This window comes from Carlito syrichta, unplaced genomic scaffold (genome assembly GCF_000164805.1).
Source record: "Carlito syrichta isolate Samal-C Ts95f unplaced genomic scaffold, Tarsius_syrichta-2.0.1 Scaffold126498, whole genome shotgun sequence".
Classification (NCBI taxonomy): domain Eukaryota; kingdom Metazoa; phylum Chordata; class Mammalia; order Primates; family Tarsiidae; genus Carlito; species Carlito syrichta.
This window is the reverse complement of record NW_007070594.1, coordinates 1-24,415: the sequence shown is the minus strand read 5'-3', so window position 1 is coordinate 24,415 and position 24,415 is coordinate 1. Positions and strand designations below refer to the sequence as shown.

The window sequence follows — 24,415 nt, the reverse complement described above, 5'->3', positions numbered from 1 at the left end:
AGAAGATTAGACACTAGAATGAGAATCTTCAAGGGCACATTTATATTTAAACAGCATTTCTTTATCCTCCTCCTCCCAATATTTGGATGAAAGTTTCTTGATATGACCACGCCTGACTCCTCTCTTTCCACTGGAGCATGTTGCTGGTGACACTCCTGGCCTCTCTAGCCCTCGCCCACTTTTCTTCAAGGAGGGCGTTTGTGATTGGTGGGATTATAGAAGGAGCGAGGCAGACTCAGCTCGGTCCCCTCCTCTATGGGAGCCAACCTGCCTGTAAGGAAACCCCTGTTCTCTGCTAAGAAGTGATGAATTTTGTGGGAAGGCCTACTGTTTGGAGGAGTGTGAATTTGTTTGGACACTGATCTGAGATACATTGTCCAGTGGAGTTTGCATCAATGTCAAAGCTGTTTGACACCTGGCTGACTCACCCTAGCTTCAAGTATTTGTTTCCAAACTTGGGCAAGACGGAGGTGTAATTTATTGAACTCCTCAGAATCCCAATAACTCTCCACTAGTTGACACAAATTGATTTTATTATGCATTTAAAGAACATCATAATGTATAGAAGAAACTTTTTCTTTGAAATTCACGTGCTGTCAGGGAAAACTAGTAAGGAAGTTGTTTGAACTTCCCATCTAAAGAGCATTTAGCAGCATATTATTTCACAAATGAATATTTATTATTTTAGATGGCTTGAATATTTAATGAAGCCTCTTATTAATTCCTCATAGAAATGCAAATCTGTGTCCTTTCCCTGGATTTCTTCTAGACGAAGGATTAAAACCCTCTCTAGAGACACATTCTCATCTTACTGAAACTAACAAACTAAGCTTTCCAAAGAAGAAAAAGAAAAAGAGTTTTAGAGAATTTATAATACATACAAAAGGTTTTACACTTTGCTCACATTTAGGAGTGCATTTGCATAAATAAAACTTGAGCTATCCTTCATGGCCACCTCACTGTGCCCTCTACCCTGAATGTCTGCAGGGGACTGAATCTTGCAGGACACTGGTACTGTCACCCACCCAAGAGGGGAGATTTGAACCACACTGAAGTTGACTGGAAATTAGAGCGTGTGGCAAGCATGTGATGAAGGAGGCCCCCCATTCAATTCTTGCTCACCTCCTTCTCCATGGTTCATGTTTTTCCTGCTCAGGGCCTTTCAACTGGCTTGCCTCTCCCATTGTAGAAGAAGCTCTGCCTTCCTGTCTTGGGCTGTGCAGTGTGATTTCTGCCCAACCTGTCTGTGACTCCATTTTCCACTTTGCCTCTTAGCTTTGGCCCAATTCAGTCTCCCACAAATCTCCATAGGGACTCCTGTGCTTCATTGCCTCTGGTCATGCTGTTCCTCTTCTGGAATGCCTGGATCCTTCTATGTCTAATTCATTTGCCAGTGTCTTCACAGGCTTCCCTGATTCATCCACCATCTGCTTTCTTTAAGCTACTTTAGCACCATATATGGACTTCCCTTATGGCACCCAACATATTGTACCTTCAGTAATAATAGTATTAATAAGCCCACCATCAAAAATGACAACAACAGCTAACATTTATTAAACACTACCATGTGTCAGGCACCATCCTAAGCACCTAAATGTATTAGATTATTTAATGATCAGAGTAACTCTATGAAGACTTTTGCTTCTGAACAAGGCAGAATAAAAAGGATTGGAATTGCTCCTCACCTAAAACAAATGAGCAAAATATATGAAACAGTGATTTTCGGGACTCTGGACAGCAGTCAAAAGTGATTAAATGAAAGCAAATGAGTGGAGTCCTATGATTGCTAAATTTTACTGTTCTAAAAGGGTTTCCAGGTAGAGGCACAGTAAGAAGGAACCCAGATATTGCCCGGTAGACTCTTGAGTGGAAGAGACAAAGCTATTATAAGAATTTGGGGAAGTCAAGTCAGCTTGGTTTCACAGGGCAGACTATCAGAAAAGAAAGCTGCACAGAGAGAACTCCAGAGATACCCATTGGGTTCTCTCACGTATTCAGCTGAGACCTGCTCAGTACATTTGTGTAAGAAAATTACTAAAGGCAAGGGGAAGGACCACGCAAAAGATTTAGAGAGGAGTGCTCAGTGCACACAGGGCTAGGTATAGTGACAGTTTCAAGCCATCCTCACAGAGCTAACAAGGTTTGTGGACAGTAATGCAGTTATAATTAAGCATTAATCAGACTGCACTTTGATCTACTTCTTCATAACCAAAAGTTACATAACACTAGATACTGACCACTTGCATGTCCATTGTTCCAACAGATAGGATTTTTTTAAATTATAAAGATGTGGGGTACAATTCAGGTTAAGTTATACAAACGTTGATTATGCAGGTACCCTTGTTGATGAGGTATGCCCCAAGATAGGATTTCTAATGTTGGAATAATAAGACTTTTGCCTAAGAATTATGTAAGCAAATCCCGAATTCCAGGAGGATAGCTGATGCTAACCAGTTTGAAGACCCACACAGAGGAACTGAATCAGCATGAGGAAACCGTTTCTTCATCTCCTTGTTCCTGACTTCATCTTGCACTTTTTGACCAGTCAGTGATCTCTTTGCTTTGGCCCACTCCAAAATCCATGAAAACCCTAGCCCCAAACTCCTTGGGGAAATGGATTTGAGGTGTCTTCTTGTCTCCTTGTTTTGTGGTCCTGCAACTAAATCTCTCTCTCTGCTACAATCTAGTGTGTGGGCAAACTGACTTGTATGCATTGCACAAGAAGCCTATTATTGTTTATCTTTCCTCCAGCCAGACTGGAAAGACCTTGTAATTCAGACGGCATTGGATATAGTACCCCAAAAGATCTTGTATCAGCAGTGGGAATAATGAGCCCTAAGCTGGCCCCAACTAAAGGAGCTTAAAAACATTACTGGAAAAGATCAACCTGTTTTCTAATAACTTAACTGCATGCCAGAACAAAGCCCAAGAATAATTATAGAAATACAAAAATATGCAGGACCCACTGTAAAATTTACAGTGTCTTAGTCTGGTTAAAAATTAACAGGCATGAAGCAAACAGGACAATATAAATCCTAATGAGGAGAAAAATCAATCAATTGAAACCAACTCAAAACTGACACAGATGTTAGAATTAGCAGAGAATGGCAATAAAACTGTCATTATAACTGTGTTCCATATATCCAGAAGGGTTAAATAGAAATAGGGAAGATACCAAAAAACGTGCGTGTGTGTGTGTGTGTGTGTGTGTGTGTGTAGGAATTAACAGCAGATTAGATATTTCAGAGGAAAAGTTTAGTTAATTTGAAGACAACACTGTTGAAGCTAGAAAAATGAAAACAGAAGAAAAGATTAACAGAGCACTGGTGAGCTGTGGGACAACTTCAAGTGGCCTAATATATGGGCAATTGAATTTCCTGGAGGAGAGGAAAGAGAGGAGGATGAAAAATATTAGAGGAATTAATGGCTGTAATTTTGCCAAATTTCATGACAACTATAAACACAGATTCAAGAAGCTCAGCAAATTCCCAACACAAGAAACTTGGAAAAAACTATTCCAGGGTCTATTGCAATCAAATTGCTACAAACCAGTGAAAAAGAGAAAATCTTAAAAGTAACTAAAGGAAAAAAATAAAGTGTGAACATTACAAAACAGAGATCAGATTGACAGCAGACTTCTCTTTCAAATGATGCAAGTGAGAAGACAGTGGAGCAATGTCTTCTAATTTTGGAGGGGAACATTGCCACCTAGAATTGTATATTCAGAAATATACAATTCAAGTATGAAGGCAAAATAAGTTTTTTTAGACATACAGTGCTGAAAGATTTCATCACCAGGAGACTCACACTGTAAGAAATGTTAAAGGAAGTTCTTTGAGCAGGAGGATTTTTGTACCAGATGGAAATCTAGAACCACACAAAGAAATGAGCACTGGGAATGGCAACCACCTGGGTAAATACCTAAGACTCTCTTTATTTTAAAAATCTTATTAAAATTGATTGTACATTCAGTGGAATATTATTCAGTCATAAAAAAGTAATGAAGTTCTGACACATTACAAGTAGATGAATTTTGAAAACATTACGCAAGTAAAATAAGTCAGGCACAAAAGGCTTACACAGTCTATTATTTCATTCATATGAAATATCCAAATAAGCAAAACCACAGAAACAAAAGGAAGATCACTAGTTACTGGGGACTGCAAGATGGGGGGACTGAAGAATAATTGCATCGTGGCATGGAGTCTTTTTTTTGGGGTGATGAAAATGTTTTGGAACTAGATAGAGGTGTTTACTATTCAACACTGAATGTCACTTGATTGTTGACTTTAGTTAGTTTTTTGTTATGTAAATTTCATCTAAAAAATAAATAAGTAAATTTCATCTCAATGCAAAATGTTTTAAAGCTTAGTTGACTTGTTTCAACAAAAATAAAGTACTATGGGGTTCATTACATACAACATTCAAATATATGACAGAAGTAGCACAAAGACCAGGAGGGGAGAAATGGAGGTAAACTAGCATAGGGTTCTTAGACTCTGTGTGAAGTGGTATCGTATCCCTTGAGGGCAGCTTGTGATAAGTCAAGGATGTGTGCTCTAAACCCTAAAGCAAGCCACCAGAATGACAAAACAGAGTCAGCTAATAGTCCAACCCAGGAGAGGAAGGGAAAGCATAAGAAATACTCTCTCTCCCCAGAAGAAGAAGATGGTAAAAGCTGAATCTCAAAATAATCATGCTGAGTGAAATCAACCAGAACCAAAAAAGTACACACTGTATGGTTCCGTTGTTAAAAACTTTCGAAAATGCAAACTTATCAATGGGGACAGAAAAAAGATCCGTGGTTACTTAGTGTGGGGTGGGGGTGGGATTCCCAAGGACACAAGGAATCCTCTCAGGTTGCTGGATATCCTCACTATCCCGATTGTGGTGATGGTGGCAAAGGGGTAGAGATATGTTAAAACCTAGCACATTGTGTACTTTATGTGCGGGCTATGTATACCCAAATACAGCTGTTTTGGATTAAAGAAACCCATGTCTTGAGGGGTATTATTACCTGCAGTTTACAGAGGAAGAAGTGTAGTCATGGAGAGCACAAGGACTTACCCAAGGTCACCAAATAGTAAGATAGCAAGAGGTGGAGCTTGCGTCCTGGACGTCTGACTTGGAGCTGGCTTGGGATGAAAGTATGCAGAGAAGAGAAGTAGATGCTTCAGAGGGGCTACTTGGGACCTAGAGACCCAAAGGCCAAATCGTAGAATCTCGGGAAGCTGAGGATGGGAGGGCATTTCCATCATTGCAAAGAGCCCCTACCACAGACACAAAGGGCATGGTGTGCCAGACACAGTGTACTCAGGGATGGCAGGGTTCCAGGCGTGTGGAAGGTGTGCAAGAACAGGCCAGACTTGCCCAGAGGGCCCTTGGCTGAGCATAGGGTGGGCAGGGCCTTGGAGCCCACGCCGAGAAGTTTGAATGTCTAGGACACGGGAGCCTTTGAAGGGTCCGAATGGTAGAGCAGTGAGCTCAGTTGGCCTTTAAGGATGATAAATATGGTGTGAGGGCACTGGACTCCAAAAGCCCCGTGGGGTCTTCATAAACGGGCATGCCCCGCCATACGCTGCTCTCTGCAGATTCCCAGGGCTCCTTCTCTGCAAGCCTCTGAGCCTCAGAATCCTGGGCCCTGCTGGGAGAGGCTGCTTGCTCTCTCCCACCCTTCCCACTCACTGCTCTCCTCTTCCAGGTTCGGGGTGAATTGCTGCGGGAGAGAGTGCAGCAGCTGGAGGCCCAGGAGGGGCACTTCGCAGAGTCACTTGTTGCTCTGCAGTTCCAGAAGGCAGCCCGGGTGACCGAGACCCTGTCAGCCTACACCGCCCTCCTCAGCCTCCAGGACTTGCTCCTGGAGGGACTGAGCGTGTTGGAGACGCTGACCAAGTCAGCCTGCACCCAGATCCTGGAGTCCCACGGCCCGGTGAGTGCAGGTGTCGGGAAGGAGAAGGACAGAGCCGGTCACCCTTGGGCGTTGGTTCTTGCTGGTACCCACCTGCGTGTCCTCCATCATGGGAGGGGCTACAGTCCCTGTCCTGTCGGTGCCACAGAGTTGTGGTGAGGATTAAGGGAGGCGACTTCGTTGAGAGCACTTTGCATGCTCTCAACTCAAAAATGCAGTCTCTCAACTCAAGCTGTCCTTTTAGATTTTTTTTTTTTTTGAGTCGGAGTCTCGCTCTGTCACCCAGGTTGGAGTGCAGGGGCATACTCACAGCCACCCCAGCGTCAACCTGCTGGACTCCGGTGATTCTTCTGCCTCAGCCTTCCAAGTAGCAAGAGCTACAGGTGCATGCTACTGCGCCTGGCTCACTTTTGATTTATTGTAGAGACAGGGTCTCACCAAGTTGCCTGGGCTGGTCTCGAACCTGCGGGCTCAGGCAACCCACTCACCTCGGCCTCCCAAAGTGCTGGGATGACAGGCTGAGCCACCAAGCCCAGGCTAGATTTTTGACATCTCCAAAACTGGGCTGTGTCTTCCAGTCAATGGTACACATGCTGTAATTTCATTGGCAATACTCTTACTTTCCTAGTGCTGTGATAAACAACAGTGTATCTTCCAGTGAATGACATCCTAAATGCAATGGTATATTGGATTATTTATGACTTTTATAATTCTAATGATGACCATTATTCTTATGTGCTATATTTTTCAAGGTGTGAGAGGTATATCCATTAAACAAAAGCTGTGGTAATAACTGTTTTGAAGACTAATTTTAGGTCCTTCTTGTGCAGATTTTAGAATTGCACTTGCTATCTATTATTATCATAATGACTTACAGTGAGAAAAAAGGACCCCACACTTATGTTGAGTCTCTAGAATGGGGCAGAAGCACTCCTGAGTTGTGAATGGACAAGTTTCTCTGTAGCATTAATAGTTTCTTCACTTACCTGTACATAGACCACTTATGGACCTAATCCTGTCTAGTAAGTTACATCTTTAAAATAGAATAAAGAGGGGGAAAATAACTGTTTACTTAATTATATTTCTCAAGACTATTATTTAATCATAATTAATAAGTTGCCATTTTATGCTGCTTTACAGTTATCCTCTTTGGCATTCATTATATTAATTCTTGAGCCATGCTGTATAAAGTAGGTACTGCTCAAATCTCAGGTAAAGAAACAGATTCGGGCAGACAGCGGGTCAAGCTCTTTGTGAACACACAGCTGGCCAATCAATGGAAGAAGCCAGAGATTAACTCTGTTTCCAAATTCAAGCCATGATATTATGTACATGGATTACACCAGTTGTATGGGGAAGGGGGAGGTGGTTTCCCATACTCTGTTTTAAAAGTAACAAACAACAATAGATGCTGAAGAGTCCAAGACTGTTTTGGGGGCAGACACTAGGTACCCTGCACTGTGGCAGCTATTTTAGAGATAGAAAGGAAGTGGAGGCATCATAGGTATTTCAGCACAAAACATCCAGATGCTGGACAAACAAAAACAAACATACTTTTTAACGCTTGCGAGCTCACCAGACAATCTGGAAAATCCTCAAGGATATCCAAGATACTTCCTAGAGTAAGCTGAACTCAGAGGTAGATAAAAGCAAATTCAGAAGCTGGTTTCATTGTGGGGCAAAGGTTGAACCCTCCAACCTAGAGATTTGGGATTAATTTTGAGGGGATGGGAGATAAGGCCGTGGGATGTCTGTCCCAAGGAACTAGAACACCCTGTGAGAGGAGGGAGGAAAAAGCCACCCACTCCACCAAAACCTGTCGAAACCTGTCTCCACATCTCCTCCAAGTGCAAGGAAGGCCTCCCTCTGAGTGTCCAATGGAGGACTTCTGCTAACATGGGGAGTGAATCCAAGTGTAGGTTGGCCATCCTGTCAGGAAAGCTCCGGGTGATACCGTGAAGTAAAATGGTTCCAGGTTGGTTAACTGTCCTGGTCCAAAGACAGATCCTTCCCAGAGAAAAATATTCTCAATGAGAAAAATATTCTCACCTCTGAATTTTCGCAGATTAAGTTCAGCCAACTATGAGCTCTCAACTGAAGAAAAAAAAGTCTCAATGTATAAAGAAGCAAGATAAGATATCCTCTATACAGGAGAAACACACAGCTGAAAAAAAACAGGCTAAGATCCTTGAAAACTTTAGATATTTGGATTCAGATATCTAAAGTAGCACAGAATGTGACATAATAATGATTTATGAGATTGTTAAAGTAATTAAAGGTAGTAAAAATGATTTAAACATTGTATTCACTTGGAACATACAGCCATTCTGAACTTGTGTATACTTAATAAAACGCTCAAAATAACAAAAAGAAAAATTGATAGAACAGGGAGACATGGACAAATCTATTGTTATAGTGAGAAATTTCAGTACACTCCCTTCAGTGGTTGATAGGTTAATCAAATGAAACACAGATAAAGATATAGATGCACTTAATACTTAACAAGGTGTTTTAATGTACATATATAGAATCTAACAGCTAACCACTACTGAATATATATTCTTCTTTGACACACATTGGAATAGTTTAAAATAATTGTCTATGCAATATTATTATTATTATTATTATTATTATTATTTTGAGTTGGAGTCTCACTCTGTCGCCCAGACTGGAGTGCAGTGGCCGCTCCTGGCCACCGCAGCCTTGACCTGCTGGGCTCCAGCAATCCTTCCTCCTCAGCCTTCCGAGTAGCTGGAATTACAGGTATGTGCTACCACGCCCGGCTGATTTTTTGATTTATTGTAGAGATGAGGTCTCGCCGCCCAGGCGGGTCTTGAACCTGCGGGCTGAGGCAGTCCGCTCACCTCAGCCTCCCAAAGGCGCGGGATTACAGGCTGAGCCACCGAGCCCGGCTTATGCAATATTATTTTGACCACCTTTTGACAAAGGGCAGTTAAGGTTAATCAATTTTTAAAAGATAATTATAAAACATTCATACTCTAGACTTTGGAAATTTTAAAATGTACTTCTGAATAGTAGTGGGTCAAAGAAATCATAATGGAAACCTAAAAGCACATAAAACAAAAAAAAATGAATGAAATGTGTGGAATTCAGCAAAAGCAGTTTTTAGAGGGACATTTTGCCCTACGTTTATATTAGAAAAGAAGAACTTCAGACTCACAATTAAGATCATATAAAAAGTGGAAACCAGAGATGCACCTGTAGACAGTAGAAGGAAGGAGCATAGCATAAATAAAATTAAAGACGAAACTACTGCAGAAAAAATCAGTAAAGTGGACAGCTGAGTTTTTTTTAAAGTCTAATAAAATATTAACAAACAGGCCAGGCTTGGTGGCTCAGCCTATAATTCCAGCACTTTGGGAGGTCGAGGCAAGTGGATTGCCTGAGTCAGTTGGTTTGAGACCAGCCCAGGCAACTTGGTGAGCCCTAATCTCCACGACAAAATCAAAAATTAGCCAGGCGCGGTAGCACACACCTGTGATTCCATGTACTTGGAAGGCTGAGGTGGAAAGATCGCCAGAGCCCAGCAGGTTGATGGTGGGGTGGCTGTGAGCGTGCCCCTGCACTCTAGCCTGGGTTACAGAGTGAGATGCCAATGCAAAAAAAAAAAAAAAAAATTAATAAATAAAATAAAATTAACAATCTCTGTCAAGACCAACCATTGAAAGCAAAGGGAAAGTAAATAATATCAAGAATATAAAAGGTAACAGGACTATTGATGCTATAGTGTTTTTGAAAATAAGAAAATACTATGAACGACTTTATGTAGATGACATTGGGAAATAAAATGGAAACTTTTTTAGAAAAATATAATCAAAGTTGACTGAAGTAGGAAAAATCTGTACAGTTCCATTACTATGAAGGAAATTGATTTGGTAGTTTAGAGTCTTCCAAATGTACACACACATCCAACACCAATAGTTTAATAGGTGAGCTTCACCAAACTTTAATGTGTTTTGCCAGTCTCATATATAAATTATTCCTGGTGTTAGAAAAATAGGCAGTATTTCTCAGCTCATTTTATGATGCTCAGATAACATTGACACCCAAACCAAACATGAATAGTAAAAGAACAACCTATCTTACTTGAACATAGATGTACAATTTGTAAACAGAATACTATTAACATAATCCATCCATTTTTAAAAAATTTAAGACATCATGGCCAGATTGAATTTATCGTAGGCACAGAGGTTGATTTAACATGAAAACATCTATTTACAAAATTCACCTGATTAACAAATTAAAGCGGGGGAAATCCATATGATCATTTCAGCACATACAGAATAAGCCTTTGATTGAATTTAACACCCGTTCGGAATAAAGCTCCTTAGCAAATTAATGATAGGAGCAAACCTCAGCCGAGTACTTACCCCCAAACCACAGCAACTATTAACACTTCCGGGGGTTAGCAAGGAGTTGGACTGCTGCCCTACACTCCCGACGGAGGAAATCAGGGCTTCAGAAGGAAGAGCAAGTCCAAGGTCATTTAGCGAGTTAGTGGCAGAGTGAGACGCTAGGAGCCTCTGGCTTTCAGTTCATCCTAAGTGTCTGAAAACACCCTCAGTTCAGCCCCAAACACTTAATGGTGCTCTTTACTGAGACCACCCTGATTCCTGTTAGTAATTAGAGTCCATTTTATCTCAAAGCTCTTTTGAGCAATGTCAAGGCTTCCTGGCCTTAGTTTGTTTAGAACAGAAGAGCTGATATGTCCTGAATTGGGAGCAACTGATGTAAATCGGACGGTGCCGTATTACCGAATTGGTGAGAAGGCAACAGATACCATGCACTTGCACCTCGGCTTGCATTTGGAGGGAAGGCGGGCCTCTTGTTTTGCTCCAGATATTTTGCTCCAGGCTTCCATTCTGTGGTTTGCTCATTCCATGTAAACCACTTGCCTATGGAGAATGGGCTTTTAAGCTGCTAAACATTCTGGAGAATTAAAAAAGCATGAAATGAAATGCTTTGGAAGAAACGGCTCCTAAGGAAACCGTACCAAGCATACCTCATTTGAGGAAAGATTTAGACTCATTTTGTGAAATTGGACCATAGGCAGGGCTCAGTTGGATCCGAGGGCCACGTGGCTGTGATGGGCAAATTTAAATAGGATGGACTTACTCACAGCAGATCATGTGACCCCAAACTAAGTGTACTTGTGTTTTTGCATCTCAGTTTAAATGGCTGTGCGTCCACTGTCCCAAGGCTGACCTGGACATCTTTCTCTGATCTTTCCTCCACCTTCCTGCCCACGTGCTGCTAGTCACTGACTGTTGATTCTGCCTGAGTTTGCTCATTCCCGGCTTCTACCGCCCAGCTTCACTGCTCCGACCTATCTAGAACACAAAAACACAATTAACATAGTATTGCCTAACATTTGCTGAGCTTCCATTAAGTCCAAGCACCAGATTACATGTGTAAGCCTCACATCCATCCCGTGGCATTGTTTATACCCATCCTGCAGGTGAGGGAGCTGAGGCTTAGGAAGGTGAAGTCATTTCACCAAGGCCCTGCAGCTGGAAAGCAAGACTTGATGCCTTCTGCCGCCAAAGCCTAGGTTCCTGTCCTAACGCCAGTGTCTGCCTTCCTCCTTTTCAAACCTCCTCCAGTTCCTGCTCCACACTGCGGCCAAAGGCATGTTTCCAAAAAATAGAGTGGTGACTCACAGCTCCATCTCTGCCTTGGAAAGTCCTACCTTTCCCTACTTCCTCCCTCAGACCCTGCATTTGGGGCCCTGAACCATCTTGCTGTCTACTGAGCACTTGAGACGCATCTGGGCATCCATCCCTTTGTGGGACCTCTGCCAGAATGCTTCTGCCATACCTCCTTGCAAACTCCTATCCAAATTCCAAGACAAGCCCAAATGTTGCCTCCTCTCTGAAGCCATCTGTGACTTCCTCTGACGGAGCTGGTCTCTCCCAGGTCTGTGCTCCCATAACCCTCCATCCTGAAGCAGATGGTGGCATTTCCCATTTCCAAGTTAAACAGGATGAACTTACTCGTGATAGAGAATGTGACCCCAAACTGAGTTCCCACTGTATTTGCACTTCAGTTTAAAATGCCGTGAATCTACTTCCCCAAGGCAACTTGGGCATCTTCCTCTGATCTTTCCTTCTCCTTACTGCCCATGTGCCACTGGTCTGTTGTTTCTGCCTGAGTTTTCTCGTTTCCAGCATTTCTCAGATCCAGCACCTCTCAAATGCAGCAGTGTTTACACGGCTGTCTCCCTCACTAGACTGAATTTTCTGAGTCTAAGGGCCATGTCTCATTCAGCACTGAGTCCCCCATGCCCAGTAAAAAGCTGGAAATCTATCACCTGTCTGTCTGTCTATCTATCTACCCATCTATCAACATCTTTTCCTCCATTCATCCTTCTGTCCATCCATTCTTCCGTATATCCGTCCTTCTATCTCCATCCATCTGTCATTTATCTGTCTGTCTGTGTATCTGTCTATTGTCTTTCCTTCCATCCACCCACCCTTCCATCCATCCATCTATCATAATCATCTGTCTATTCATTCATTTGCTGGATCCCTGTGGCATGCTTACTAGGGACAACAGAGCTGAGAAACCTGAAATCAAAGAAACCTGAAATCACTCCTAACTCTGCCTCTTGCCTGGTTCTGTGATTTCAGGAGATTTACTTAAACTCTCTGTGTCACAGTTACCTTATGTCTAAAATGGGCTAAAAATAAATTTCTGCCATGTGTTATTTTATGAAGGTTAAGTAAATTAATTCATGGAAAAATACTGAGTCAGCTCAGGCACGGGATGGGCACTCAGTAAATGCCAGCTGCTATTATTATTATTATTATTATTATTATTATTATACTATTCCTTCTTCCATGAGCTGGATACTGTGCCCATTGCTGGGGAGAAAGGTGAACACGTCTGTGACAGTCCCAGAATCCCTGCCTTCAGTGTTTAAAATCTAGCGAGACGGCCAGACTCAGTGGCTCAGCCTGTAATTCCAGCACTTTGGGAGGCCAAGGCGAGTGGATTGCTGAGCTCACGGGTGTGAGACCAGCCCAGGCAACTTGGCAAGATCTTGTCTCTACAGTAAATAAAAAATTAACCGGGCGTAGTAGCGTGCTCCTGTAGTTCCAGCTATTTGGAAGGCTGAGGTGGAAGGATCGCAGGAACCTAACAGGTCGACGCTGGGGTGGCCGTGAGCATGTCACTGCATTCCAGCCTTGGCGACGGAGGGAGAATAAATAAAAATAAATAAAATCTAGAGAGAGAGAAACAGGTCTTAGAGAAGAAAATTTCAAGACTCAGTTTTGAATTCCAGACATGCTAAGTGGCAGGCAGATGTCGGGTGCAGGAGTTTGGGGACAGCCCTGGAGTCCTGGGAAAACTTGCTGTAGGAGATGATGCACTGTAGGAAACACTCCCGCCTTATTTCCTGCTCCTAACCAGGGCTCACCTGGCACATGAGAAGCCAGCTTTTTGCGTGCCACCATTCCTTGGGGACACCAACAGCCTCCCTTCCCCAGGCAGTGGCCTGGGACTGGCATCCCAACAGAAGCCTGGTTTCTGACCCAGGCTCCTGGCCATGCTGACAGCTCAGTAGAACACACTGACAGAGACTCTGCACTGGGTTATGTTTCCATGTGGAATGCTGGCCATGATGACCCATCTCAGCATGACAGGAGCCCAGTGCAGTATAGCTTTCAAAGGCTCCCCACAGCCCTGGGGATGACACCCGCATGCTGGGCTTGGATGCAAGGCTCTCCATGTAAGGGCTTCAGTTTACCTCTCTGGACATTTTTCCTTGTGTCTTTGTTCTCAAGTAGCGTTTCTGAGTCCTTCAGGGGCTTTGAGACCCGTTGGGAGTGTGATGAAAGCTTTGGCCCTTCTGCAGAAAGGCAGAACATTTCGTACATATTTTAAGAGGATCAAGGACTACCGTCGCCCAACGAAGCCCATCCAAGACCTTTTAGGAGTAAACCCCACTCCCGAGCTTACAGCATGGGCCAATCTGGTAAAGGATGGGTTAATTGTGCCTATATTCTCCAAAGTCTGGGGCCTTCCTTACCCTCCCCTTACCCACCTAAGCGAGTGACGGTCTCTTGTGCCGAGACGATCTGATCTGGATGCCTGGCCTCAAACCCCGGCTCTGCCACCCAATAGTTGCATCACCTGGAAAATTATTTTACCTCTCTGCCTCAATTTCCCCGTTTACAAAATGAGAGAAATAAGAGTATGTATTCAGAAGGGTTGTTAAAAGGACTGAATGAGGTTAGTATGAGCAAAGCATGCAGAACAGTGCTTGGCATGCTGTGAGTACCAGTGGTGTTGGCCATGGTCACTGTGTCCCAGCTGGTTTTCATCCATGGCGGGTGCATGCAGATGCTCCAAAGCAGCACTGACAATTGTCAGCTGCCAGGCGCATCACAGACAGGGAGAAGGAGACACAGCCCTCTCTCTAAGAGCTCACCCTCTAGCAAAAGGCTCAGGGTGGTGATTTCAGGTGACTGCGAAAAGGAGGCATTTGCAAGGGGGGGGTGAGTGGGCATCTATGTCTCCCAAGGGAATCAAGGAGACCTTCACTGAGGAAGTCCTTCTGAAGCTGGGCGCTTGAAAGACTTGGGATTCGTCAGGCAAACTGGAAAGGGCACTTCAGGAGAAGGGAACAGCATGTCCCAAGGCACAGAGGTGTGAGAACTCCTGGTGCAGTCATGTTGCACCATGGGGCCTGGCTGGATGGGAGAGCCATGCCCGTGAGGTAGGTTTGGCCCGACTGCCCGGCTGCCTCGTGCAGTGAAACTCACCCTCTGCCCCTCCTTGTGCAGGAGCTCCAGGAGCTGGAGAGGAAGCTGGAGGAGCAGCTTGCCCGGCAGGAGGAGGCCCAGCAGCAGCAGGCCCTGGCGAGCTGGCAGCAGTGGGTGGCCGAGGGGCCTGGGCTTCTGAACGAGCCTGGGGAGACGGACTCCGAAGGGCAGGTCTCCGCCGTCCTGCAGCGAGCCCTGGGCAGGAGCCAGGAGCTACTGGAGCACCGCCAGCAGAGGTAGGCCGTGCGCCCGTGACACTGCGTGGTGGGAGTCCTCTGCGGGTCTCTCCAACCAGCTGGACCTCGCCCACCTGGGCTCAGTGCTCAGGTGTGAGCTGCGAGCTTTGCAGCAGACCCTTCCTCCCTTCCTTATTTTTTTTTTCCATCTTAACATTGTTGACGCCTTACTAGATGTCATATTTTTAAACTTCCTGTTTTGAAATAATTATGGACTCACAAGAAGTGGCAAAGACAGTAGGGAAAGGGCCCGTGTCCCCTTCCCCCTGCTTGCCCCGATTGGTACCATCTCACATAATCACAGTGTCTCATCAAGACCAGGAATTTACACTGGCACAGGAGCATGAGCTAGACTGCAGGCCTTATTCCAGCTTCACCACGAACGCAGCATTTTGTATCCTGCTTTTGGGAAATTATGAAACAGAAAGAACCCCGATCTTCTTTCTTTATTCTTTTTCAATTAGCCTTGGCCGTGGCCACGAGGACACAGGACACTCGGAAAAACATCATTTTTAATAGCGTCATAATTTTCCACTGCGAATATAATATGGGTATGGAAAGAATAGGATGCAACTCTATACACAGTGTGATTGAATTTCAAAAACACACACACACAAATTAATTAGAAGGAAATAGACCCATTTTTCACAGATGGCATTTCTGGGTAGTTACAGGTGATTTTAATTTATTTAATTTTAATTTATTTAGCTTACAGGTGATTTTAATTTATTTGAGATTTTTCTGTGTAAACACAACATCAATGTGTCATTCTATTCCATTGAAATTGTTGTATGGGGGGGCTGGGGGCTGAATCTGTGTGGTTAGAGATCAATGCTCAGCTCAGCGGTGTTCACTTAATTTAGCCTGGGATTTTAGGGCATGCAATATTCATGTGCTCCTTGAAGATGATTGCTTGCTATGAAGCTTTTGATTTGAGTTGAACCTGCAGAAGGTTTGGGTTGTATTAGCCAGCAAGAAGGTGTGACAGATCGAAGATGCCAACTCTGGCTAAGGGTTGCATTAAGCAGGCCCCCTCATGTGGAATTCAGGAAGCCTCATGTGGGAAGAGGCCACCCCATCTTGCGGTCAGAGCCAGGACCATCTTTAAAAAACGGTCATGGGTCTGCTTCAACCCAAGGGCACATGGTGGGCGTAGCCCCCAGATCTTGGTCTTCTTGGTCATGGCCATGAGGGCTGAGGCAGAGTTTTCAAAGTGGAATCACAGACCACCCTGCAGGCCACAGGAAGGTCTCCTTCCAGCTCCCATGAACATTCTCACTGTGAGGAGCCCTCCCTCCTAGCGAACTCTCCTTGATATCTTATTTGCAAAGTAGTCTAGGCAAGAAGAGGAAAGCAGACCTCTCTGGCCATCTCTTACTGTGGATGCATTTTTAAAATCATTCGGCTTACATGTGTGATTTTTTGTTGTTTAAATAACTCGGTGGTCTGCTCATGACGTCCCTTGGTAACAAAGCTGGACTCACGCAGGTTTTATTTTCACTCTAGACTGAGAGAGGAGCAGCGGAACAGTGTTGTGCTGGAAGACTTGCTGGAAAACATGGAGGCAGACACCTTTGTGACCCTGTGTAGCCAGGTGAGAAGATGTCTGAGGCCGCCCCTTGCCGGTGTGTGTCACTTCGCCCTTTTCTCAAAGTCCACGAGTCCTCAGCCGTCGGATGGGGATGATAGAGCCAGCCTCGGAAACTGTGGAGGGGATGTATGCAAAGCCCCTGGCACGAGGCCCAGCAAGCAGAGGACACTAGTCAGTGCCACCCGCCACAGGAATCACGATTGCCTTAGTCGCTTTCTTTTCTGAGACTTGACAGTCACCCAAACCGCCCCCCTCTTCTTGATCCGAACTGAGTGCTCGTTCCACCAGGAATAAAGTTGGTGAGAGAGAACAGCAAGGAGCTAGTGACATTTGCCCCCCATGTTACACCTCTCCCAGCTGAGATGAGCCGACCTTTCTTGTCCTTGGTCACCGTTGTCCAGAGCCTTACGCAGTTACGTACCTGACCATAAGCTACTGGTTGTGCTTTATATGCATCCGAGATGGGCTTCCTGTGCTTCCTAGTGTCTGTAAGTAGCAGGACACATGACTTACAAGGGTGGCTTATGCAAGTCGCAAGATTCTGGAGGTAGGTGCTCGCTGGCTCGTGACAGCAGGGTCACATCCTGCAATTCTTTTCACAATTCTAGCTTCCAGGTCTGTGTCAGAGCAAGAAGGGAAAAGAGAGAATAACAACCACCCCGCCTGCCCTTTCTTGTCAAGGAAGCAAACACCCCCAAGTCCTTGCAGCAGATTCTACTCACATCCCGAGGAGAACTGGCCCATATACCCCGCTGGCTGTGAGGAAGGCTGCAAGTCAAACACTTACTCCCCAGCCTCTAAGAAGGGAGCCAGCAGGCGGAGGGCCTGGGGACACTTTCAGGTGCCCAGTCAGCTGTATCAGCCACAGCTGTCCGCAGCCACACAACACTTCCCAAATAGATCAGTTCCCTTTTGCTGCTGTAACAAGTGACCACAGTAGCAGCTTAACACAACACAGACTGTATGATCCTGAGTCACCCCTTTCAGGAAGACTTGACCCAGGCCACGGGGTTCTCCATGCTAATATCAAGGTGTTGGCAGGTTTGCAGTTTTTTGGGGGAGCTCTAGAAGGAAGTTCAGTTTCCCGTTCACTCAAAATTAATTGGTAGGATTTGGTTCACTGTGGTTGCAGGACTGAGGTTCCCATTTCCTTGCTGACGGTCAGCCAGCGGATCTTCTCAGCTCCCAGAGGCACCTGCCTGCCTTGGCTCACTTTCCTCTACTTCAGAGCCAGCAACATTGTGTGTCTCTGGCCCTTCTTTTGTCATCGTCACACCTCTCTCTGACTTGCCACAGCAGGAAGGGTCTCTGCTTTTAAGGACCCAGCTGGATAACCCAGATAAGCCCCCACCTCAAGACCCTAACCTTTCTCCCATCTGCAAAGTCTCCTTTGCCATGCAGGGGAGATACATTCACAGGTTCTGGAGCTGGGCATGGACACCTCGGGCTGACCGCACCGAACAAGAAGCCAAGGTTAGCACAGGAGTGTCAGTGTCGGCGGTGAATCTGAGGTGCCCCTTTCTCTCTGACATGAGCTGGCTGGGCTTTGTTGATATTTACGACAGAGAGCACCTGCCTGTGCCAGGACCCAGATTAAAGACTTGCTGTTGGCGATCTCATGAGCAGGCTCTACCATCATCCTCCCTTTACAGACTGGTCCCAGAGAGGCAGAATGCTCACCCAAGTTCACGCTGAAAAGCTCAGAGAATTGAGGAGAGGAGTCTGTGTCCCTACTGCACCACACCTGTCACAGCTCACCTGGGCTTTATATGGGAGGGCTGATGCTTCCTGAACACCTGCTGTGCACTAAATGTCATCCTAGGCTTGTAGATCTTTTATTTGTCTTATCCTTGCAGAAAGCAGGGACTATTACCTGATTTTATGAATAAAGGGACCAAGACACAGAGAAGTGATGAAGCCACGAGGGCTCGCCACTGCTTGTAGGGGGCGTGGGGTTCAGCTTGACGTGGGGGCCACACAGGCTGCGTGCTTTCTCCTCGGTTTCCCTGCAGGGTGCAGAGACGATGACAGACCTGGGCCTGTGTCTCTGGGTAACTAAGCTCATCTCACACTCAACTCTGATTTCCCCCCTTTCTTCTTTGTTACTTTGAGGCTTTACCGAAAGCCAGTGTCACCTGTGGAGGAACTTCACCCACGTTCCTTTCTAGATTGTTGGCTCTTTTAAATTGTGGTTTCTACGTCTCAGTCTATTTCTGCTGCCTGACAAAATTTCTAAGACTGGGTCATCTCTAAGGAACATAAAGTTATTTTCTCACAGTTCATGGAGCTGGAAAGGCCAAGATCAAGGCACCTGCAGATTCGGTGTCTGGTGAGGGCTGCTCTGGGTGTCCAAGATGGTGCTTTGTTGCTGCATCCTCTGGAGGGGAGGAACACTGTGTCCTCCGGTGGCGGAAGGATGGAAGGGCAAAGAGGGTTCCCTCGGGCCCGTTTATGAGACATTAATCCCAGTGACCAAACACAAGGGCACAGTGGCCCAGCAGAGCCCTCATGGCCCAGTCACCTCTGGAAGCGCTTAATGCCACGGTGTTTGGGACTGGGTTTCAAGATGAACTATGAAGGAGACACAAGCATCCAGCCACAACACTTTGCTAAATCGTTGGCTCTGGGACACTGCCAGACAGAAAGTCCTGCAGCGCAGGTCTGGATGGGGCCATCGTTTCTCTCCGCGGCCCACTTCATGCTTGGCATAGTCACCCAATGATGCCTACTTCTACTCCGCTGACTTTGTGCATCAGTTAGAATTTTAGAATTCTCCGGAGAAACAACCAATAGGATGAGTCTACATCTAGAGAGAGTGTACTGAAGCAGTTGGTTGACATGAGTGTGGAGGCCAGTGAGTTCAAATTTTGCAGGGTCGGCCGGCAGGCTGGAGACCTGGGGAAGGGCGGCGGCTCAAGTCCAAAGGCCAGGCATCCGCGGGCGGAATCCCCCTGTGACCCAGGCAAGGCCAGCCTTCTGTTCTCTCCAGGCCTTCCACTGATTGGGGGTGCCCACCACAGGTGGAGGGCAGTCTGCTTTCGTCAGAGTCCACGGACTTAAGTGTTGTCTTGCCCCAAAACACCCCCACAGAAACACCCAGAGTGATATTTAACCGAATATTTGGGCGCAGTGACCCAGCCAAGTTGACGCATGAAATTAACCAGCTCACGCCGTCTACAGCAGTCCCCACATTTTGCCACTTTCTTTTTTGTGCCAGGGAAAGTAACCAAGGGAGCTCAGTGTTTCCTCCTTCCCTCTCCCTTCTGCCCTCCTCCTGCTCTTCCCTCCTCCTTAGGAGGTTAAAGCATTCCATCCTGGTGCCTGCAGTTGCCCACAGTCTCCCTGGGGTATCGAGGAAATAAAGAAGAGTCCAGTGAAGAGAAGGAAGGAGGGAGGGAAGATAGTGCCACTCTGGTCCTCTCTGAGCCTGGCTTCCTCCTCTGTGCTGGGTCCTTGCATGGCTTTATGGTTCACTTCTGTCTGTAGAAGTGGCACCAGATTCTCAAGGCTCCTGGCCCACATAGATGCTTTTTATGTCTTTATTATGGGTTTTATGTCACCCCCTATGGGTTTGATGATACTCCTTATGGGCTTTATGTCACCTCTTATGGGACACCCCTTATGCTTTTTATGTCACCCCTTTCAGGAAGACTTGACCCGGTGAATTGAATTGTCCTGATAATTTCTGATCCGGGACTATGGGTGCTGAAAGGGCCATGACAATGAGCTGGCCTGTCCTCACATTCCCTGCAATAAGGGGATAGCCTCTGCCTTGGGAAGAGATGAATCTGAAGGGTGCTTGCAAAGTTACCGTTGACCCATTATGCATTTAATAGTTGTCTGCTGATCACCATCTCCGTTTTGGAACTGGGTTAAATGCTGGAGGCAGAGAGGTGTATGACACTGACCTCGTCCTAAGAGCCCAGACATACACTAGAAATGGGACAATTACAGCAGAGCTGGTTAAAGCCAGTGAGAGATTGGAGGAGGGACACCCGTCGCAGAATGTGGGGCCAGGGAAAGCTGGGTAGAGTCCGGAAGAATGGGTTGAGGGGAGCCAGGCAGAGAGCAGCTGCTTCCAGAAGGGAGTGAGGTGCAAGGGTTTAAAGGCCTGAGACTGCAGGGCACGTGCCGGGGAGGGTGAGTGGTTCAGACTGAGGTGAAGGAGGCCGTGGCAGGGGGTGGCTTTCCCGATCACTTCCCTGCAAGCACTCTACTCAGGTGAGGGCAGCTGTGTGTTTCCGGGCGGCCGAGTCCCAGCCTTTGCTTTTCCTGGCCTCGGCGTGGCACGTGACCTACGGTCTGCCCTCCTGAACACATTCTCTCTTTGGCTCCCGGGACCCGGATGCCTGGTTCTCTCCCAGCCCCAGCTGCTCCTGATCAGGCCCCTTTCTGGGTGCTGCCTCCTGGTGGCTTTGGGTATTGGGTGCCTGGGGACTGAGTCCTTGGGCCTGGCTTCCTCTCGAGCTGCACCCACTCCCTCGCTGATGCGGTCCACGTCCGGCTCGCTCCTCACTCTCTCTCCAGACCTCTGCTCTGGACTTGAGGCTTGACCACGCAGCTGCCGGCTCGACGTTTCCGCCAGTGTGTCCGAGGGGCCCCTGACTTGGCCCGTCCAAACAGAACTCCAGGCACGGACGTCTCTTCTCCCAGACTTGCTCCCCCATCTCAGTCAATTGCGCTTTTATCCACCACTCAAGTGCAAGGTGGCGTCATCCCGTGTTCCTTCCTCCTTTCTGTGAAGTTTCTCGTCTCTTCACTCAAAATATCTCCCAAGTCCGATCGCCTCTCACCTCCTCCCTCAGCCGCTCTGCCCAAGCCGCCTGCCTTTGTCCCTTGCCTGGGATGCTTCCACACCCTCTCCTGTCTGTCTTCCGCATACCACCCAAAGTCATCTTTTTTTTTTCTTTTTTTTTTGAGTTGGAGTCCCACTCTGTCGCCCAGACTGGAGTGCAGCGGCCGCTCCTGCCACTGCAGCCTCGCCCTGCTGGACTCCGGTGATCCTTCCGCCTCAGCCTTCTGAGTAGCTGGAATTACAGGCGCGTGCTACCATGCCTGGCTGATTTTTTGATTTATTGTAGCGATGAGGTCTTGCTGCCCAGGTGGGTCTCGAACCCGTGGGCTCGGGCAATCCACTCACCTCAGCCTCCCAAAGGCACGGGATTACAGGCTGAGCCACTGAGCCCGGCTCAAAGTCACCTTTTAGCAACGAAATCCTGACGCACTGAAAAGGCCACCTGCGAGTCGACCTCTGCCACCCTTCTGACCTCTCTCTGCCTCCTCCTCATCCCATGCCCCCTACCAGTGGCACCCGCTTCCTTGTCAAATCCTGTCACAGGCATTCCCCTGTGGGGTCTTGGCCCTCGCTTTCCCTCGGCCTGCTGTGCTCTTCCTCTGATATCTCCATGGCTCGCATCTTCCCTGCATTCAGGTGCCTGCCCAGAGAGGCCTCCCCTGCCGCCACCGAAAACATGGGCCACCCCACCCATCACCTCCGTCCCTTTATCCTACCTGTGTTTCATTCTAGTACGTACCTCTGCTGATGTCTTGTTCATCAATTTGTTTGAATGCCTGCCTCTGTCTCTCACTTGATGGTAATCCTTGTGAAGGTGTTAGGATTGAATCGCAAGAAAGAGACATGCCAGCAAGCTGAGTCTAATTAATTATGAGTTCTTTATTAACGCAGCGTCTTTTTTCAATCACTACTCTCTCCAGTGCCTGCAATAGGGTCCGGCACTTAGTAGGACTCCATCCTCGTGTTAGTCGAATGAATAAGTGAGTAAATGTACTAGCAGTATGCTCTGCAAGTTGCATACATTTGCCCAAAGATGTCTGTGTCCTGATCCCTGGAACCTGCAAGTGTGACCTTACAAGGCAAAAGGGACTTAGATTGGACTTGTGATTAAATGAAGGGTCTTTGGAGAGGGCGATGGTCCTGGATTGTCCCTGTGTCCTTAGAAGACGGTGGCGGGAGGGCCCCGGGGGAGAAGGCCACGTGATGACGACAGAAGCAGAGACTGGAGGGATGACCTTGGGAAGTGGAGGAAGGGAAGGGCCCCGAGCCAAGGACACAGGTGGCCCCCGGAAGGGGAGGAGGCCAGGGGATGGCTCCTTCTCCGGAGCTGCCAGAACGGCGGGCCACCCTGCGACACCGTGGCTTTCGCCCGGTGTAACTGACTGCAAACTCCAGTTCTCCAGCGCTGTAGGAAAATAAGTTTCTGTTGCTTCAAGCCACAAGTTTGTGGTAATTTGTTAACAGCTGCAACAGCAAACTCATGTAGATACCACCACAGCAGCAGCCAGCATTTGTTGAGTGTCCACTGTTGGCCAAGTGCAGCACTTAGATGCTTTGCAAAGCCACGAGGCTTTTTTAGACAAAGTAACAGAAATTCGGCTCAAAACAGTTTGAGCATAAAAGATATATAATCTGACCATCCCCCAGAAGAGCAGGGCTGAGCTCCAGAGGCTTAAGTGGCCAGGGGGCTCTCTCGGGGTCTCCCTGCTTCTCCATCTCGCTTCTCTGTGTTTCTGTACCCACGAATTAGCTTTCTCCATACAGGGGGGGACATGCAGCTGGTGACCCTGAGCTTATGGCCCTTCCATATCCAGTCGCCCTGGCTTTGCTGTCTAAAGTGCTTCTCTCCCAGCTTTGCCATACAAAATCCCAGGAAAAGTCCCAGATTGGCGGGTGGCTGGACACGCCCATCCTGTTGGTGGGAGGCGTGGTTGTTATTTGTGTCTTTGCGGCGTGGAACAGTTTTACATGTTTCAGCTCATCTTGTCCTCACAAACCACTTCGCCTCAGCTATTATTGCGTCCCCCACTTTCCAGATGAGGAGAGCAAGGCATGAAGAGAAATAACTATGTGGTCCAAAGACTTGAGGCTTTATCCACTGGGGCTAGGAGCCCAACACGGGCTTTTTGGACCCGAGATCTGTTCTTTTTTGTGTAATATTATATGTTGAAATCACTCTAGAGTCACAGGAAGTTGCCAAGCTAGTACAGAGAGTTCCAGGCCCCCCATCCCATGTTTCTTTCATTTCCCCCAGGAGTTGCTTATAATACTGCCTCAAAACCAGGACGCTGACATGAATATGGAATGTATGTATGACTCTGTATCATTTTATCCCACATGCGTCCGCGTAGCCAGCACCAGCTCCGTCAGGACCCAGGGCTGCCCACCACCACAGAGACCCGGCTGTGCTGCCCCTTTATGTTCACACCCATCCCCAGCGGCAGCTCTGCCCTCCCGCCCGAAGTTTGTCATGCCGGGGTTGCTCTACGCCTGGAGTCACACAGCACGTGACCTCTGGAGAATGGCTGCTTGAAGATGGTCCTTCTAGTTCTTTCTTTTGATCGCAGAGCAGTGACCCGTGGTATGGATGTAGCACAGTGTCTTTAAGGGTCCACCGGTTTAGGGCCATTGTAGCCCTTTCCAGAGCCTGCACTGTCCCCCCAGTGCTATACGACCTCACAGAATATGAGGAAGAGGAAGATGACAGACTTCCCTGCCGTAGGCCGGGGCTTTTGCTGGGGTGACTCGGGCAGGGCCCCAGTGACGGGACAGCAGTTGGCCCGGATAGATGAAGCCTTTTGACACGGCTTGAGGTGCCGAGGTTGCTGACCAAGGAGATGATTTTTGGCAGCTCTGCAAGGCAAGGACATGCCTTCCAGACTCAGCCACTAAAATACTTACCGCCCCAGGACCAGCTTTCCTAAGCACGTAGGCGGTTGAAAACGGTGGTCACCCACCCTGAGGCCAGGTGAAGTGGGGCCACGGGGAGGCCCACACCTTGCCTGTGTGAGGACCGCTTATGCAGCTGACCCTGAGGCGCACCCCAGGCTTTACAGACCACAAAACCTGCTCGTCCCGTGGGGAGGCGCCAGG

General features: G+C 47.1%; 1 protein-coding gene across 1 annotated transcript in view; it reads left to right on the top strand.

Moving 5' to 3' along the window:
* EVC2 (EvC ciliary complex subunit 2) overlaps positions 1-24,124 on the top strand; it is a 132,512-nt gene extending 108,388 nt beyond the window's left edge. The window contains exons 16-19 of the mRNA XM_008048680.1: positions 5,702-5,929; positions 14,722-14,936; positions 16,443-16,530; positions 23,987-24,124. Coding sequence (XP_008046871.1) covers positions 5,702-5,929; positions 14,722-14,936; positions 16,443-16,530; positions 23,987-24,124 — 669 coding nt within the window. The remainder of the gene's footprint in view (positions 1-5,701; positions 5,930-14,721; positions 14,937-16,442; positions 16,531-23,986) is intronic.
* The last annotated feature ends 291 nt before the right edge of the window (positions 24,125-24,415 follow it).